This window comes from Dreissena polymorpha, chromosome 7 (genome assembly GCF_020536995.1).
Source record: "Dreissena polymorpha isolate Duluth1 chromosome 7, UMN_Dpol_1.0, whole genome shotgun sequence".
NCBI lineage: Eukaryota > Metazoa > Mollusca > Bivalvia > Myida > Dreissenidae > Dreissena > Dreissena polymorpha.
In genome coordinates, this window is record NC_068361.1 from 39535046 (window position 1) to 39556440 (window position 21395).

Genomic DNA, 21395 nt, shown 5'->3' on the forward strand with positions numbered 1-21395 from the left:
GTTTTACACAACTCAAATGCAAGACGAGTTTAATGCTAGCACATCTAATTTACTTCACAATGTACTATTGGACAATCTGGATAATGTCTTGAATACTTCTGCACTTGTTTATGATTAAGATAGTCGTGAGATCACATGGAACAACAATTACGTCAAGTACTTTTGTTTAACAAACTTGTTTACCTCTACATATAGCATACATTTTAAAAATGTGGAGCTCTAAGGTCATAATCCGTAGAACTAAATACATTCCAGTTCGAAACTTACTGCATTCTTTATATACAGGATGAACCTTTCAGGTCATGTTTTACCTATCCTTGTCGAACATCTGCTGATCTTATTTTAGATTATTTCCGTAATTTAGCAATCATGAGTTCGTCCTTTTATGTGAATATAAAGTGTAAGAAATTCAGCATCATGATTTTCTCGCTAAATTTGTGTCTCCGATACAAACAATCAATCAAATAATAAGGCTGTTATTAAAAAAGAAGTGTTAATCTAAAAAAATCCAATGTAAAAAGTGGAATGCCTTCGAAATATCTGAACGAAAAGCGATATTAAACGTAATAAAAATCATATCTATATGCGTTGAAAATTAATTAATTCCGAATTTTTTTTATTTAAAATAAGGATATTCCCAGCTATCACGAAAACGTACTTAGAACATTTTCCTAACGTTAGCCCAAACGTTACAGAAACGTTGCATTGCAACGTTCTCCTGACGTTAAAATGTATGGTGTGCTTAACGTTCCCGAAACGTTGCGGAATAACGTTACAATGTAACCTAAAAAACAAACCTAAATATAACTGTTATTTTGAGTTTAAAACCAACGGAAATTAATTCTACAAAAGTTTATTTTATGAATGTAAAAAGTACACAAATATAAATCCACAAAAATACAACTGCATGACAGTCACATATACAAGTTCATAACATTTTCTAAACAATAGAGGATATATTTAAGTGCCAAACTAATTTATGCAGGGATTTTTATGAATTTTTATTTGAAAAATAACCGTCAATTCATCTTTTTAAATGTTCAAAATGCTTATTTTATTCAGACCTTTTAATTAAACCCATTTTAAATAAGGTGCATTATTGATGATGAACTTTGTCTATAGCTTGCATAATAAACTACAACCTTTGTTGGCCAATAAGCACGTCATACTTCATATAATATTCGAAACACACTGAAACATATTTTAAAGATATTGAACTTCACACAAGCGTATAGACAGATATATGTTCCTTTAATTTTTTCTTCATTAACTAATCCAAAAATATTATTTATACTGTATAAAACTTGTTTGTTATTTGACCAGTTAATACAACAATTTATTCTTTATTAAACAAATGTAAATAATGTGCATACAAATCTTTGTATTTGAAGAGTCAGATATTTGGTAGCGTGATATAATTATAATCAATATTTACAGCCAACAGTTTAAACAAGTTGCCACAGAGTTATTGATATGATATGGAGTAATTTGCCACATGCTAAAGTGAACACATTTTGTGAAGAAAAACAATTCAAAACATTTAAATATTACAATGAAGTTTGTCTCTTTCAAACGATATTTACAGAACTACCGGTTTATCTCTTATGCATGTTTAGTCTTCGATCATGAGTGTTAAGTAATTAACTGCCTTTACAAAAATGTAAATGTTCCTTTCAAGATATATAAAAAAAGAAGACGAAAATATCGTCAATGAATCTGTGACAAGACCATTTATCTTGAATCTTGATCAGTTGGAGGTGGATCTTCGTTGGCATCCTGGAAATACAGAATACACCAAAGTTATTTAATAACTTTATCTAAATGAAATATAACGCACAAGTATATGCTGCTTTGCGCATGCTTATTAACGATATTAATATTTGAACGGTACATTGGTTTAGAAAATTTTCATTGAAGCTTTCAAGTTTTATGGGCGCGAGTTCAAACTCTATTCAGACCATTTATATATTTTGTTACATTTTAACTTTTGTTAATGATGTCATCAATTAAGTACTGCTATTATTAATGTTATATTCACAAGCACTATTGTTTGCGATTTTACGGTCTTATTGAATATTTACATTCTTTTAGGAAAATAAGAACCAATATTCTCCTTTAATAGAACATAAGCACAATAGGATTTACTAGACTACAATTATTATTCTACATTTGATAACTGTAATTTACTTGAATTTATGAAGCCTGTTCACAACAATAGCATTGCGTTATAACATTCTGAAATAAGATAGTTAATATACAGGTAATAGCAGCGTTTTGATGCACTATGTTTCCTAAAATCTAAATACATTCATACAATATCAGTAAAATTACCTTATTTGACGTTGGCTATATTTACGACGGCTTCCAAATTATCTTTTGAGCGAAACTAAAGGCTTATTAGCGCCAATCGCAAGCTCCACGGGTCAGTTTATGAACTAAGGAATCGGGCGTTGGCAGGCGGTAGATATTAAGATAAGAGAAGGGAGCTACCATCTCGATCGGTTATATATATTCGAAGCGAAAAATGGATAAAAATACACATTTTCGTTCCAGCGAATTGACTTTTAAAACACTAATATTTACAACTCAGCCTAATTATACACATAAAATACTTTTGCCCCATCACACACTGTATTTAATTGTTTCGAAAATACTATTACCGTACTTCGTGTCAAAGGTCAAATACAGTGGACGTAAACAATAACGATTCACTACGATATAAATTCGTACCACAATGATGCTTTATTAATTGTTTAATATTACTTCAAAAAGTACCAATTAATATATTGCAAAAGAGCTTGGAGCATTTTTAACACCCACTATATTCAATTAATTAACGCACACGTTCATTTAAATATTTATACGCAATACGATTTTTTACGTTGATAGCTTGTAATTGTTTTGTTCGTTTGTTTGTTGTTGTTAATTCTTTTTACACAAATCGATTGCCGTGGTTGAATAATTAACTAAAAATGGGTTAACCCACGATGTGTTTGCAAATGCTGATGACACGTTATTATAACGTTCTTATAACGTTCTGCGAATTTTAGGGATGTAACGATGGAAGTTGGTTTCCCGATAACGTTCCAACAAAAACGTTGTAAGAACGTTACAGGAACGTTACACTTTTTAAGTCCACCGATACATAATTGGATCGTAAAAATATACTGCTCAAATGTGACTTTCATAACATATATTTCATATAACTAACATAAGTTACTAATACTGATACTTTGATTTTTGTTACAACGTTCTTAAAACGTTCTGGGAACGTTCTGTGTGATCATAACCTAAATAGAACTTAAGCGTAGCGTTATTTGAACGTTACATGCTAGCTGGGTTAGTAAGACGCATACTTCTGCACGCTTTTCTTATACTATTAAGGTAACATATTTTACAGATTACTGAAAAATCATCGTATATAGCTATGACGCGATGGTTCAATAACCGAAGTGACATAATTTTATGAAAAATGAAGGAATATTCAATTGTTGTTGACAATGAACAAAACAATTCTTCAACTAAGGCATTATACTGCTTCTACAGTAAACAAAAAGCGATCAAATTTACATCTTAATTTGTTAATAAATCGTGACCATTCATCCGCTTAAGAGTTTTCCATTACTTAAGACTTACACGGGCTTGTCGACTACATTAGCTTCGGACGAAGAAGCTTAAATAGCCATTAGCCTTCTTATTGCACCATGCACATGTAAGCAGTTATTCAATTTACCAGTGGCGCTTTTATTGATATTATATCGAACCGTGCTAGAACTTGAATGTACAAATGGCCACACAAGAGTTATAATAAACTACAGACTAACAAATACACGTAGCAATGGTAATTCCACACCGACGATAAATTGACGTAAAATAACGCATAAAGCCGAAAACACTTATGTCGCTATTTGTTGCATTTGCATTGCTAAATGCCGCAAAACGAATCTCAATATAGTATCAGTAACGCTAGCAGTCGGTCGCAAATGGTGTATCAATAACGTTTATTGTCAAAACAAACATACATGGTACATGACGCAACATCAACGATTAATGTATTATCTCTTTTTTCGCTCACTTTTAAGTTATTCTATCCTTACATAATCTTTTCGAACATTCATTCGCTCTGAAAATATTGCTGTTTCTAACAGTTTTAAACTTACACACTTAGTGAATATCAACATCGCACAAAATTAAAAAATACGTCCGTTACGGTTCAAGATTGCATGAAGAAATAAACGAGTTAATTTTACCTTTGTTCTTAAATATGTGAATCCATCGTTACGATAATAATTTATGTTATTTGAAACATTAAGTTTTTGTAGCCTTTGGTTTGGCTTCAATATTTTAATCGAAAGATATCTTCTAATGCACAAGAGAGTATTACACGAAACTTGAAGGAATTGATGAATGGTTTATTCTCGTTCGATGTTATTCAAATCGTTGCGATCCGTTGCATATGAAGGTAACCAAAGCTTCAAAAATAAATAAAATAATAATTAAACCACAAAACCGTCGGCTCAAAAACCGCAAAAGTCAGAAGTTTATTTGATATGAAGCATTATCCGATAGTCTTTAATTGTTTTACGAGATCTAAACTGTTTACGACCCATGATTTATTTAGACCTACATAACATACACATATATTAAATCTGAAACCGCAAATAGATATAAAAACAGCTTACAAAGTAAGTATATCTTTTCCGAAATCGAATTGCTCATGTTGTTTTTAAAACTAGGTTCGTAACGTTTTGAACTGTTTATCAAGTAATTTCGTGTTAATCATGCCAATTGGGTAAAATTTTGTCAAGTTTTCAAGTTACATGATAAAGTTAAATATCTTGTCTGAAACCGCAAGGATTGGGTCTAATATTTTGTCAGTAAAATGAATGATAGATCTCTACAAGTATGCTTCAATTTTGCCCCTGTTATAAATATTGGCCCCGTCCTGTTTACGCGTCTATTGTAAATCATGCATCTGGGGTCTTTATTAGCCCCGCCCTATGTGTAACTTAGTATCCTTCTTTGCATATAATAAATCAAAGTCTACTCTGAAACCGCCGTATTTTCATAATATATATATATATATATATATATATATATATATATATATATATATATATATATAATTTGTTTTGTGGTTCGGTACTGTATTTGTTTTGCGGTACAGAGCTTGGTTAACAGTTAAGTCGCAATGATTTATCTTATACTCAAAGTAATATGTTAACCCACAAATCTGCCAGGAACAATTAAGTGTGCGTTTTCTTTCTCGCAATGCTGCAGAAAACGACGTGGTCTACTATGTTGGACTTATTTTGACAAAATATGGTTTCTGCTTTGGCGAATTCAAACTGTTAACATCGCAATCGAAGAGGGCAAAACACGTATCTAAGAAAAAAACCTCTCAAACCATGGATAAAACTGACGCTATGTGCACATCACACAGATACACGGAAACCTAGATCGAGCGACATATTGTCTCACCAAATCATTCCAAACAAATATAAGCATATATTACTTAAATAAACACGATCGCTGCAAATGCGGTGTTGACGACTGGAAAGCATCCGATGATCCCTGGCTAGCCGCGCTTTGCACCAAAATTGTTTACGTTCAGTATAATAAGCGTTTCATGGCGTTGTTATTTTGACTCGTATTCGCTACACAAATGCGATTTTAATCTGCAGTTTTCGGTGTATTTCGTGAACAATGCTACAAGTTTGTGTTTCTTCGTGCGTTCGGTGCAAAATCAACTGGTGTCCAAACCGAGTCATCCGAAAAAAGGGTACAGTTTACCTATCAAAATGCATTTTGGAGGGTTTATGTTGGATTGTGTGATGATAGTATTAGGTGGAATTTCTTGTATACTATAGTTTAAGTACCACAGGTATGTCTTGTTGAGTTTCTTGACAGTCAAAACAGTATTTAAAAAAAAACGTTCAAATTTAGGATAAATCATCACGTGTTTTGTTTTCTAAACCAAGAGTCAAATCATAATATCACAGTTTGTTTTATTGGTCGGGTAGTAACATCTGCATTTGTTTTATGGGTCGGGTAGTAACATTTGCATTTGTTTTGTGGAATAGAGTTCGGTTTACAGTTTAGGATCAGCCGCAATGATTTCTGAAGACTATTTTTTAACTGAAATATTAATTTATCTGACAGGAAGAATAAATTATAGAATTTGACTGTGTGTCGATTCTTGTTCAGATGATTATCTCTTGTCACACAATCCATATTAATAGAACAGTTTCAATTTTCTACCCAAAACCTGTGAAACACTTGTAAGCGATTTGAAATGTTGTCTCTTGAATGCAAATATGTTTCACAATAACCTCTGCTAACAGTCAGAAACTGGAAACAAGTTATAAGCGCACGAAATGCTTCTTTTACCCAGGGTTCCCTCTGGCCTTTAAAAAGTTGTCGCCACTTTTTTTTCGCCAAATTCAAAAAGTTGTCGCCAAATAGGGGCCATATTGGGACAAACAAGATTTAAAAATACCAACAACAAATAAGCATTTAACAATGTTTAATAAGGTGATTTAATAACAGAACATTTAACAATAATGATTTTAACAGCACATTTTACAATTTTATTTTATATCTGCATATTAAATAAGGCATGAAAGAACATTATACAATCATTGTATAATGTTCTTTCATGCCTTATTAAATTTGCAGATACAATACAACAGTTAAATGATCAGCATATTTAATAAGGCATGAACTAATACAATACAACAGTCCAATGATCAGCATATTGAATAAGGCATGAAAAAATACAATTCAACAGTCCAATGATCAGTACATTGATGATTTTACAGTAAGTAAAACATAAATGCAACACATAACAATAAAATATACAACACAAAAATTGTTCTTGTTTAGAATTCTTCTTCACCCCTTGGGCTTCTTCCACGTCTGACAAAGTAGCCTGAAACTCATCATTGAAAATTTAGTTCATGAAATATCACAATTATGTTTAAGCTTTACCAATCCTACCACAAATGCTACAGAACTACATCCTAACTTACTCCTACATCCTAACAAACCTTAACTTCAAAATTCGACGACTCTTCACTGAAGACCATTTCCTGAAAGCCCTGTCAAAGGGGAACTCCTCTACTTTCCTGCTATCAAGAGAAATCCTTAATAACTTATCACACCTACTTACCTGTAACCTGTTCCTAAGGCAGGTTTTGATGAGGTTCTGTTTGCTGAACCCACGTTCACAATCTACTGTACTTACTGGTGCTACCAACAACCTCTCTGCTGCCTCTGCAACTGCAGGGTACACATCTTTTTTCTTAATGGCTAGGTTGGCAGAGTCCCTAGAGTTACCTACATTTTACTCCCACTGTCTACAAGGGACTGCATGAAATTCATGAACATGCCTAAACTCTCAAGACATCCCTCAAAACCTACACTACATAGGTACTCTGCCACTACATCTACATGCTTTACTTTGCTGTCCTTTGCAATGACTGGGTTGAATAGAATGCTCAACGATGTAAGGACTCCAGCATCATGGTTGTCGGCAAATCTGTCATTTATGCTTCTGATGATACCTGCTGAAAAAGAATCACAAATACTTACTGCTTCCTGCCTTTGCTTGCTACTGTCCCTGATGGTGTGGCCTTGAAACTCAAACGTTTCTAAGCCATCATCCCCTGTCCTGGGCTCTGCTGGTACCTGCTGAAGAAATTGAGTGAGACGATATCCAGACTAACCTGCAGTGAGTTTTTCATTCAACTCGATGGTTGTTGTCAGAAGCGGACTTACCTCTGCAAAGTCGAGGTCCTGTTTCTGAAAGACTTGGAGAGCACTGCCAGGGGTTGGAGGACATCAGCTAGAAAATGCACCACATACAAGAACTTGTAACATGTGATTGGCTTATAAAAACTGAGAGCCTTACCCGATTTCTCCTGTAGAAAAACAGACACTAAACTGCTGAAGTTCTGGATCATGGCTTCCACAGACCCATGAAAACTGAGCCACCTAGTGTGGAAGACCTCTTTAAACTTACCTGCCTGCCCAGGGGTCATCTTCTGGATTGCTTCCAGCATGGCAGTATTCTTAGGTGAAAGGCTGAAATACTTATACACACTATTCAATATTTCCTGAACCTTCACCAAAAAGGGAATAGCATCTGCCCCTGAGCAGCAACTCAAGGCTAGCCTGTGTGCGACGCAATGTGTAGCTAACAAGCCAGGATTGTCTGCTTTTAGCCTGTTGACTACCCCAGACTTATTTCCAACCATGACTGATGCCCCATCTGTACTTATACCTGTTAGTTTTGTTATGTCAATACCCTTTTCTCCCAGGGTGTTTACAACTTTTCTGTAAATTGATTCTGCATCAGCCCTGTACAAAGAATTGATTGATAAGAAGTATGTATGAGGCAATACAACATCAACATTGTTCTTTTCAAGAATTCTTATATATATGATCATTTTTTGATGGACAGAAATGTCCGTTCTCTCATCTATCATGAGACTAAACTTGCTACTTTCCTTGATCTTCAGGAGTAGGTCTTCCTCCAAAACATCTGACAAAGCATCCTGGAACTCATCGATGGAAGTGGAATGTTCGTATGACGTCCGACTGTCAACACACAGGTCAGCAAGTTCGGACAAACCCTGAAAAGAATCATCCCATCATAGTGTCTTATTCATAACATGTATATCAAAATGGTTACTGTGTTAATTATCATAATTGACCTCTATTCGAGTTTTGGTGCAAATACATATTTTACCAAGTATGCCGTGTTGCTATGTATTTGATTAATACATTTACCTTAGTCAAATATGAAATAAACACACAAAATGGTATTTGTGTTACTTTTTTATTTACCTGGTACATCCTGAACTTGTTCATCTCTGGCAACATGCTACTGGGTAGATCTTCCTTGGCTAGGAACAGAACATTTGCCATGGCACATCTGACAGCCGCCTCGCTCTTGTTGATGGAAACTTCCTTGGCAGCCTGCATATCTCGCCGGAGTTGTGATGCTTCAACTGCCTTCTGGTGATCTAAAAATACAAAAAAACAACATAATTAACAAATATGAAAATACTATGAAAATCAATTTATTTGTGTAATACATTGACATATTTATAGTGACAATGAAATTTCTGCTACTGACAATAACAGCATATATATGTTATAAATATTTTCTAGCATTTGACCCACTACATAGTGCCCAGAACACAACACAATTAAATTAAATTTAAGTATTGGAGTAAATATAGTTTTGAGTAAATCTCACCTTTGGTTTTCATATGCTTCACAATGTTTTCCTTCTTCAACACAGTGCATCCTGTAGTAAATGAATTATTGAGTTTTGATGAAATACATAGTTTGCACAGCATAGATTTTGTGTTTGAATCATACTTAAGAAACGGAAATTCTGATATCCAATTGTCTTTGAAATTTCTGTTAGAAGGTGAATTTAGAGTTTTTTGCATTTTGGAAGGAGTTTCAAAATCATCTGATTCTAAAGTTTGCTTTTTTATAGGGGTCATGCACTGTGAATTTGCCATTTTGACGAGTGAAACTGAGAATATTATGTCACGTTTATATAGCACTAATCAATCATGTTTGGTTAACCACGCATGAAGGGAAACTACTTACCAAACAAACAGACTGGCCAACCGCTGTTTGTTTCCCTGCATCCGTACATGATTTTTGATTAACACCACAAATCAAGCTGTGTTTTGATGGGTGTTTCATCCTTCCAGACTTGGTAATTAAGATAACTTGCAACAACACCCCAAATAATCGCAATTATCACCATAACATGCCACTTTGCGGTAGTCTGCAGTCAGCACCACGCTCCATTGATTACAGCTGTATCGCTTACATCAAGGAAATCTATAGTATTACGACTGCCGTAAAGCAAATTGGTAAACACAGCGTCTTTTGTCATTTTAAGAAAATATGAACGCAGAAAAAAAAATGCCGATTTTTTTACAATCGCCATTTACGAAATTTGTCGCCAGATTTTTTATTTTGTCGCAAATGGCGCCAATGGCGATCGACATCGGGGACCCTGTAATTTACCAGCATAATAATGTCTAGTCACATATGTTTTAATATTTGTGAACAAATTAGTGTTTTCTGTACCCTATGTAAGTCTGTCAAATTTTCTAAGCTTTCCCCATAGTATACATATTGGCAAATTCTAAAGTAAAGCCTTCATAACATGTTTGTTGTAAAGTGCATAAAAAAAGGCATTAAAAGAGAAAAAATGACATTTGGGCTATTTTGCAGGCATGTTTGTGACCCAAATCATTTTATGATAACAATGCATATTGACAAAATAGTGTGGATCAATTCATGTTCATTTTATGAGTAGTAAAACACTGTTAAAATCAAAACCGCACAACTGTACATCCACAGTCAGGTCAATTCTAATAATCATTCCCCATAGTATAGCTATTTGCAAATTCTAAAGTAAAGCCTTTATAACATGTTTGTTGTAAAGTGAATAAAAAAGGGTATTAACACAGAAAACTGGAAATTTATTTTGCAGGCATATTTGTGACCATTTTATGGGCAGATTCACTCAAAAGTGTAGATGAATTCATCTCATCATAGTATGAATTTGTGAAATGCACAAGTGAACATCCACAGTCAGGTCAATTCTTCTAATCATTCCCCATAGAATAGATATTTGCTAATTTTAAAGTAAATTCTCCAAAACATGTTTGTTGTAAAGTAGATAAAAACAGGTATTAACACAGAAAACTGGAAATTTTGGCTATTTTATGTTTGTGACCCAAATCATTTTAATGCATATTGACTAAACAGTGTGGATCTCATCGTAGTATGAATTTGTGAAATGTACAACTGTGCATACTGGTCATTTTTCTGATCAATGCCTATAGTAGATATTTGAGATTTTAGAAGTAACATGAAAAAAACACACACAGATAAATGGAAATTTTGGCTATTTCATGTCTGTCTTCCAAAATCATTTCAATGTATATTGACTCTACCTGGTTGATCTGATCAAAAGTCAGAATGGTTTAATGCAAAACGCTTTCTTGTGTGAAAAAGAAATCTGGGTTCACGCCCCAGTTCTGGCTGAGACTGTGAAACCATATTATGAGTCAAGAAAGCATTTTTGGAGGCTGTATGCAATTGAAACTGGTTCAACTATGTTGAATTATCTGATCATGTCTGTAGCAGTTCTTAATGAAAATTAATGTTGACTGTGTATAAGGAATTATGCTGGCCAAAATGAACAGGTCTGGTCACAATAATTGATTTCAATGTTGAAACAGATCACTGTATTAGCTGACATGTCCCAGTTTAAAATTTCACATAGTGTACCATAGTATCATGATATTTGTAAACTTTACACAACCATGTGAATACTGATAATAACAGTTAATGAACTACATTTGTAAATTCTGTTCTCTTCTCTTGAGTGCACAGTGTGTGTAAAGTAGAGTGTAAATTACTTTCTACAGCTCAGTGCTGCACTTGCATGAATTTAAATTTCAGAATTGTGGAAATATACACTGAGCATTGTCAAGTGAAGCTGTCTAATATATTTTGTTTCTGTTGAAAGATGAAAATACAGGTCATTTGTGAAATTTTGAAAACTAACTCTGTGTGTGTGATATTACCATATAAAATATTAATATGAATTTTGATGTACAAAAGCGGCATGTTATGTTTGGTTGAAAACAAGTGATAAAATGTATTTTCTAGTGAGCACTTACATTAAAATTTACCCTGTATAATCTGTTTGGTTCAAAACATCTGAAACTCTGCATAGCAGTCATGAATATACACAAACGGAAATATTTGAGTGGTACAATATGGTGAGCTACATTCTATAGTACAAAGCTGGATAGAAGATTTATTGCTTTCTATGCTACCTCTGATAAAAACTGAAATATTCTCACATATTAAGTAGTGCACGGTATTCAGTTACATCAAGTCAAAAGAAGCATTTCGTGCGCTTATAACTTTTTTCCAGTTTCTGACTGTTAGCAGAGGTTATTGTGAAACATATTTGCATTCAAGAGACAACATTTCAAATGGCTTACAAGTGTTTCACAGGTTTTGGGTAGAAAATTGAAACTGTTCTATTGATATGGATTGTGTGACAAGAGATAAGCATCTGAACAAGAATCGACACACAGTCATATTCTATAATTTATTCTTCCTGTCAGATCGAATAATATTTCAGTTTAAAAATAGTCTTTAGAAATCATTGCGGCTGATCCTAAACTGTAAACCGAGCTCTATTCCACAAAACAAATGCAGATGTTACTACCCGACCCATAAAACAAATGCAGATGTTACTACCCGACCAATAAAACAAACTGTGATATTATGATTTGACTCTTGGTTTAGAAAACAAAACACGTGATGATTTATCCTAAATTTGAACGTTTTTTTTTTTAAATACTTTTTTTAAATACTGTTTTGACTGTCAAGAAACTAAACAAGACATACATGTGGTACTTAAACTATAGTATACAAGAAATTCCACCTAATACTATCATCACACAATCCAACATGAACCCTCCAAAATGCATTTTGATAGGCAAACTGTACCCTTTTTTCGGATGACTCGGTTTGGACACCAGTTGATTTTGCACCGAACGCACGAAGAAACACAAACTTGTAGCATTGTTCTCGTACATGAATATATCCTTGATCGAAATACACCGAAAATTTGTGTAGCGAATACGAGTCAAAATAACCACGCCATGAAACGCTTATTATACTGAACATAAACAACTTTGGTGCAAAGCGCGGCTAGCCAGGGATCATCGGATGCTTACCAGTCGTCAACACCGCATTTGCAGCGATCGCGTTGATTCAAGTAATATATGCTGATATTTGTTTTGAATGATTTGGTGAGACAATATGTCGCTCAATCTAGGTTTCCGTGTATCTGTGTGATGTGCACATAGCGTCAGTTTCATCCATGGTTTGAGAGGTATTTTTCTTAGATACGTGTTTTGCCCTCTTCGATTGCGATGTTAACAGTATGAATTCGCCTAAGCAGAAACCATATTTTGTCAAAATAAGTCCAACATAGTAGACCACGTCGTTTTCTGCAGCATTGCGAGAAAGAAAACGCACACTTAATTGTTCCTGGCAGATTTGTGGGTTAACATATTACTTTGAGTATAAGATAAATCATTGCGACTTAACTGTTAACCAAGCTCTGTACCGCAAAACAAATACAGTACCGAACCACAAAACAAATTTTCAGTTTCAGAGTAGACTTTGTTTTATTATATACAAAGAAGGACACTAAGTTACACATAGGGCGGGGCTAATAAAGACCCCAGATGCATGATTTACAATAGACGCGTAAACAGGACGGGGCCAATATTTATAACAGGGGCAAAATTGAAGCATACTTGTAGAGATCTATCATTCATGTTACTGACAAAATATTAGACCCGATCCTTGCGGTTTCAGACAAGATATTTAACTTTATCATGTAACTTGAAAACTTGACCAAATTTGACCCAATTGGCATGATTAACACAAAATTACTTGATGAACAGTGCAAAACGTTACGAACCTAGTTTTAAAAACAACATGAGAAATTCGATTTTGATTTACTTACTTTGTAAGCTGTTTTTATATCTATTTGCGGTTTCAGATTTAATATATGTGTCTGTTATGTAGGTCTAAATAAATCATGGGTCGTAAACAGTTTAGATCTCGTAAAACAGTTAAACACCATCGGATAATGCTTCATATCAAATAAACTTCTGACTTTTGCGGTTTCAAGCCGACGGTTTTGTGGTTTAATTATTATTTTATTTATTTTTGAAGCTTTGGTTACCTTCATATGCAACGGATCGCAACGATTTGAATAACATCGAACGAGAATAAACCATTCATCAATTCCTTCAAGTTTCGTTTAATGCTCTCTTGTGGATAAGAAGATATCTTTCGATTAAAATATTGAAGCCAAACCAAAGGCTACAAAAACTTAATGTTTCAAATAACATAAATTATTATCGTAACGATGGATTCACATATTTAAGAACAAAGGTAAAATTAACTCGTTTATTTCTTCATGCAATCTTGAACCGTAACGGACGTATTTTTTAAACTTTGTGCGATGTTGATATTCACTAAGTGTGTAAGTTTAAACTGTTAGAAACAGCAATATTTTCAGAGCGAATGAATGTTCGAAAAGATTATGTAAGGATAGAATTAACTTAAAAGTGAGCGAAAAAAAAAGCGATAATACATTAATTGTTGATGTTGCGTCATGTACCATGTATGTTTGTTTTGACAATAAACGTTATTGATACACCATTTGCGACCGACTGCTAGCGTTACTGATACTATATTAAGATTCGTTTTGCGGCATTTAGCAATGCAAATGCGACAAATAGCAACATAAGTGTTTTCGGCTTTATGCGTTATTTTACGTCAATTTATCGTCGGAGTGCAATTACCATTGCTACGTGTATTTGTTAGTCTGTAGTTTATTATGTGGCCATTTGTACATTCAAGTTCTGGCACGGTTCGATATAATATCAATAAAAGTAAATTGAATAACTGCTTACATGTGCATGGTGCAATAAGAAGGCTATTGGCTATTTCAGCTTCTTCGTCCGAAGCTAATGTAGTCGACAAGCCCGTGTAAGTCTTAAGTAATGGAAAACTCTTAAGCGGATGAATGGTCACGATTTATTAACAAATTAAGATGTAAATTTGATCGCTTTTTGTTTACTGTAGAAGCAGTATATGTCCTTAGTTGAAGAATTGTTTTGTTCATTGTCAACAACAATTGAATATTCCTTCATTTTTAAAAAAATTATGTCACTTCGGTTATTGAACCATCGCGTCATAGCTATATACGATGATTTTTCAGTAATCTGTAAAATATGTTACCTAAATAGTATAAGAAAAGCGTGCAGAAGTATGCGTCTTACTAACCCAGCTAGCATTTAACGTTCAAATAACGCTACGCTTAAGTTCTATTAAGGTTATGATCACAAAGAACGTTCCCAGAACGTTTTAAGAACGTTGTAACAAAAATCAAAGTATCAGTATTAGTAACTTATGTTAGTTATATAAAATATATTTTATGAAAGTCACATTTGAGCAGCATATTTTTACGATCCAATTATGTATCGGTGGACTTAAAAAGTGTAACGTTCCTGTAACGTTCTTACAACTTTTTTGTTGGAACGTTATCGGGAAACCAACTTGCATCGTTACATTCCTAACATTCGCAGAACGTTATAAGAACGTTATAATAACGTGTCATCAGCATTTGCAAACACATCGTGGGTTAATCCATTTTTAGTATAATTATTCAACCATGGCAATCGATTTGTGTAAAAAGAAATAACAACAACAAACAAACGAACAAAACAACAAATAGCTATCAACGTAAAAAGCGTGTTGCGTATAAATATTTAAATGAACGTGTGCGTTAATTAATTGAATATAGTGGGTGTTAAAAATGCTCCAAGCTCTTTTGCAATATATTAATTGGTACTTTTTGAAGTAATATTAAACAATTAATAAAGCATCATTGTGGTACGAATTTATATCGTAGTGAATCGTTATTGTTTACGTCCACTGTATTTGACCTTTGACACGAAGTACGGTAATAGTATTTTCGAAACAACTAAATGCAGTGTGTGATGGGGCAAAAATGTTTTATGTCTATAATTAGGCTGAGTTGTAAATATAAGTGTTGTAAAAGTCAATTCGCTGGAACGAAAATGTGTATTTTTATCCATTTTTCGCTTCGAATATATAAAACCGATCGAAATGGTAGCTCCCTTCTCTTATCTTAATATCTCCCGCCTGCCAACGCCCGATTCCTTTGTTCATAAACTGACCCGTGGAGCTTGCGAATGGCGCTAATAAACCTTTAGTTTCGCTCAAAAGATAATTTGGAAGCCGTCGTAAAATATAGCCAACGTCAAATAAGGTAATTTTACTGATATTGTATGCATGTATTTAGATTTTAGGAAACATAGTGCATCAAAACGCTGCTATTACCTGTATATTAACTATCTTATTTCAGAATGTTATAACGTAATCCTATTGTTGTGAACAGGCTTCATAAATTCAAGTAAAGTACAGTCATCAAATGTAGAATAATAATTGTAGTCTAGTAAATCCTATTGTGCTTATGTTCTATTAAAGGAGAATATTGGTTCCTATTTTCCTAAAAGAAAGTAAATATTCAATAAGACCGTGGAAGTGCAAACAATAGTGATTGTGAATATAACATTAATAGTAGCAGTACTTAATTGATGACATCATTAACAAAAGTTAAAATGTAACAAAATATATAAATGGTCTGAATAGAGTTTGAACTCACGCCCATAAAGCTTGAAAGCTTCAATGAATATTTTCTACACCAATGTACCGTTCAAATATTAATATCGTTAATAAGCATGTGCAAAGCAGCATATACTTGTGCGTTATATTTCATTTAGATAAAGTTATTAAATAACTTTGGTGTATTCTGTATTTCCAGGATGCCAACGAAGATCCACCTCCAACTGATCAAGATTCAAGATAAATGGTCTTGTCACAGATTCATTGACGATATTTTCGTCTTCTTTTTTTAAATATCTTGAAAGGAACATTTACATTTTTGTAAAGGCAGTTAATTACTTAACACTCATGATCGAAGACCAAACATGCATAAGAGATAAACCGGTAGTTCTGTAAATATCGTTTGAAAGAGACAAACTTCATTGTGAAGTGTGTATAACGTAATATTTAAATGTTTTGAATTGTTTTTCTTCACAAAATGTGTTCACTTTAGCATGGGGCAAATTACTCCATATCATTTCAATAACTCTGTGGCAACTTGTTTAAACTGTTGGCTGTAAATGTTGATTATAATTATATCACGCTACCAAATATCTGACTCTTCAAATACAAAGTTTTTTATGCACATTATTTACATTTGTGTAATAAAGAATAAATTGTCGTGTTAACTGGTCAAATAACAAACAAGATTTATACAGTAGAAATAATATTTTTGGATTTAGTTAATGAAGAAAAAATTAAAGGAACATATATCTGTCTATACGCTTGTGTGAAGTTCAATATTTTTAAAATATGTTTCAGTGTGTTTCGAATGTTATATGAAGTATGACGTGCTTATTGGCCAACAAAGGTTGTAGTTTATTTTGCAAGCTATAGACAAAATTCACCATCAATAATGCACCTTATTTAAAATGGGTTTAATTAAAAGGTCTGAATAAAAAAGCATTTTGAACATTTAAAAAGACGAATTGACGGTTATTTTTCAAATAAAAATTCATAAAAATCCCTGCATAAATTAGTTTGGCACTCAAATATGTCCTCTATTGTTTAGAAAATGTTATGAACTTGTATATGTGACTGTCATGCAGTTGTATTTTTGTGGATTTATATTTGTGTACTTTTTACATTCATAAGTACGTTTTCGTGATAGCTGGGAATATTCTTATTTTAAATAATTGTTTTTCGGAATTAATTAATTTTCAACGAATATAGATATGATTTTTATTACGTTTTATATCGCTTTTCGTTCAGATATTTCGAAGGCATTCCACTTTTTACATTGGATTTTTTTATAACAGCCTTAACATTTGATTGATTGTTTGTATCGGAGACACAAATTTAGCGAGAAAATCATGATGCTGAATTTCTTACACTTTATATTCATATAAAAGGACGAACTCATGATTGCTAAATTACGGAAATAATCTAAAATAAGATCAGCAGATATTCGACAAGGATAGGTAAAACATGACCTGAAAGGTCATATAAAGAATGCAGTAGGTTTCGAACTGGAATGTATTTAGTTCTACGGATTATGACCTTAGAGCTCCACATTTTTAAAATGTATGCTATATGTAGAGGTAAACAAGTTTGTTAAACAAAAGTACTTGACGTAATTGTTGTTCCATAAGAACTCACGACTATCTAAATCATAAACAAGTGCAGAAGTATTCAAGACATTATCCAAATTGTCTAATAGTACATTGTGAAGTAAATTAGATGTGCTAGCATTAAACTCGTCTAGTATTTGAGTTGTGCAATAAATGTTTATCTCAAGAACTGATTACATCATGCGATTTTCAATTCATTAACATTTAAGATCCTTTTTAATATTATACTGATAAAATATGATTTAACAAACAACATTATATATATATATGTTTTATGCATAAAACGAACATACCCCCAAAACTATACAGTGTGTACAATATGTAGCATTTTAAATCATATCCAAAAAATATAATAATGTGAGAGCATTGCTTAGTATTGTGTGAATGTTATTCTTGACAATAATATCCAATACATTTTTAATTTATATTATTGAACAATTATTTAAGCATTAAAACAAAGTTATCTTTTGATTTTTTTTTTAAAGTAAACAAACAGAGCCTCAAATCAATGCAAACACACTAAAATAAAATAAAAATACACTTGAAAAACAAAACACATTTTAAAAATGTTAAGTAGGTTTTCTAAACAAGAAAAAATGAATGCCAACGAACACATATATGCGTATAAAGATACAAAAAGTAAACGAATTACATGTAACATATTATACAAAAGTTCATCCTCTTTGTTAGCAAAGCAGTCGCAGTCTTGCACAATTCTTGGAAGCCTGACCGCAAGCTGGTGAGACACGTTGAGTGGTATTCTTCAGGCTCTTAAGCAGAAATAGTTAATAATTAGCATAAACGGATTAAAAAAAACAAATTCACGGGAGTAAGGCGCGATCAAGTACGGAATGTGACTCTAAGAAAATTAAAGATATAATTATAGAGTTTCAATGTGTACACAATGCAATTAATTTAAATCCTTAATAAAATCCTTGTAAGCAGCTAGAAAAAGCGGCCTATAGTAAAGCTCCTTGGATTTCGCGCAAATGTATTTAAGGCTACATTGGAAAATAATCGTTTTCTATATAGTTCAGACGACGTCGTAGATGTAAATTCAAAGAAAGCATTGCTCGTTAGTTCGTCAACACTTTAAAATCATGTTCCAGTCATTTTTTTAAATAAAATGTTCACAGCCTTCACACTCAGATCATTGTTTTTAATTTCAGGATGACCTTCAATCAGTTCTCAAAATAATAATTCGCGATCTACCTTTTCAAATACTGCGCGATCTTTGTTATGCTATCCATTTGTTCCCCGATATAGGATTTTGTTTCCTGAATCATCTGCTCGAGCTTTTGTTTATCGACACAGTCCAGGGGAACTTCCTCTGTCAGGAGCGGTGACAACCGGAAGAACGGTACATTCATCATCTAAAAATAAAGATAATGTCACGAAAAATGCCTCCTTATGTTAATGCTTGCTTCAAATACATCAAGTGACTAAACAAGAATGTGCTTTGCATAATACAACATAAAACAAACTACTCAGGAAAATGTGTGTATTTTCGGAATGATTAATTGAAGTCTACTTTTAATGACCCGTTTTAAATTTCTATTTCATGAAAAGGAACATAGGGCACAATATACATTTCTTTTACATACATCGCACACCTAGTACAACGCAAACATGTATGATTCAGTACACAAGAAATGTAACCACTTTATACTTCAGCAAAATACGTCGAGACAGAGTCCTACATATATCAGGAATTAGAAAAGTGCTTGTCAACAATGGTTAGTAGTAAAGTTATAACTTGTATAATATTCATGTAGTTTTGATTCCTCTTCCTCATTTTCATATAAACCACATACTACGAAGCAAACAAGTAAATTGTTATAGGTAAATGTTAAGAGAGTAAAACAATATTGGTATGACTTAGTTAGACCATTCAAGACTACAAGTATAATCACAATCAAACAAGGTTCGTCTTGTTAATGTGTAAATGCCAGAGAAAACAAACATATATATATCCTTTATTTCCTCCGATATCGAAGATTCGAACAACATAGTTATACAATAATCACAAATAATCACAAGGCATGTTTAACAAAGCAAGAGTGGCATGATTTACAAAACATGTAATCATGAATAAATATACATAATAAAAACTTTATGATATCATTTCACATGTTGTTAAGTTTACAATATCACATACCAAAGTCGAAAGCGAAAGTTGGTGTATTATTTGTTAACTTATAAAGCTATTTTCTCATAAGAAGTTATTTATCTAATACCAAATAGTAGGTAAATAAACATCAAACATTCGATTACCCCACTATTTTACTGTTATTGATAACCTAATATACTTTAGCTTAAACGAAAACGAAAATTTAAGCTAAAATTAGGTTATCAATAATATATTGACAATTTTATCCTGTCAATTTCATGCCATTACAAAGAAACATTAAAGTCGATTTCAAGCGAATGTATCATAATGAAGTTAAAACAAATCACATATGAGTTTGAGTAAAACGAAATTTCTAAAGAGGTCATCTTCATTTACTGTTAGTGCAAGACACAATAGATGTCTACTCATTGCCATTACTGGAAGAATCATAATTTGCATAAATTTGCAGTGCCCAGTCACTTTGTACAATTCAACAATCAGATTATTCCTTTTGGGTTCCGTTTTATCACAAAACCAGACAGTATGGTTCACAATATTGTCGGTGAACTTATTACAAATTGCACATTTACTTGCAAACTGCCTCGACATCGCCATTCTAAGAATCTTCGTTGACTTATGGATTATCACAGAGAGTGAAGGTGAAGTCTTACAAATGACGATGGCGGTAAGCGGTTTATCAGCTTTAAATAGCTTTGAGTCCTCGAGGCATGTAATTTCATTTGCATTTTGTGAGCGTCTTTGTCTGTTTGCCATTCTAACACTTTTTTTGATTGTCCGTTTCCATGACATCTTTCCGGGGAAAATACCACGTTCCAGGTACGTTCCTAGGGTAGGCATAAGACTGTACTTTTGTAAAAGTCTGTAGATGTCAGGAATCAGCCCTTGCATATTCACGCACCCTAAGCAATATCGTACTAGTCTATGGATGAACACTTTCTTGGCAAAAAATCTCACTGGCAGCCGGCACAGTTGCCCATAAAACTCAAGTTTCTCAAAGTTTATCAGTTCTTCCGCGGATTCAATGTTTAAACATGACAAAGCAACATCGGTGTTTGTGTTCATACCGACGTTAAGAATTTGTTTAACACATCTTCTATGGGATACTTCAAGTTGCATTATGTCACTATTAGAATAATTGCACCATAGCGGCGAGCCGTATAAAGCTTTGGGCAAAACCACATTAATATATATTTTTCGAAGTGTTATAGGATTAAGTTCGGCAGGATTAAATCCGCAATGAAGAATAGAATTGAGAGTTCCTCTCATCTTCGACGACGCTTCACACATCAGTGCACCGCTCGACATGTTACGGTCACATTTAAGTCCAAGATGTGTGTACGATTCTGCTTCCTGTA

The 21395-nt window shown here is 33.2% G+C and overlaps 1 protein-coding gene across 1 annotated transcript; it reads right to left on the reverse strand.

Moving 5' to 3' along the window:
• Positions 1-7624: 7624 nt before the first annotated feature.
• Positions 7625-9814, reverse strand: LOC127838885 (zinc finger protein 862-like). Its single transcript, XM_052366933.1, has 4 exons — positions 9631-9814; positions 9266-9316; positions 8851-9029; positions 7625-8636 (listed from the first exon to the last, which is right to left on the reverse strand). Exons 1-4 carry the CDS (start codon positions 9677-9679, stop codon positions 7776-7778), a joined length of 1140 nt encoding a protein of 379 aa, XP_052222893.1. The 5' UTR covers positions 9680-9814; the 3' UTR covers positions 7625-7775.
• Between the last annotated feature and the right edge of the window lie 11581 nt (positions 9815-21395).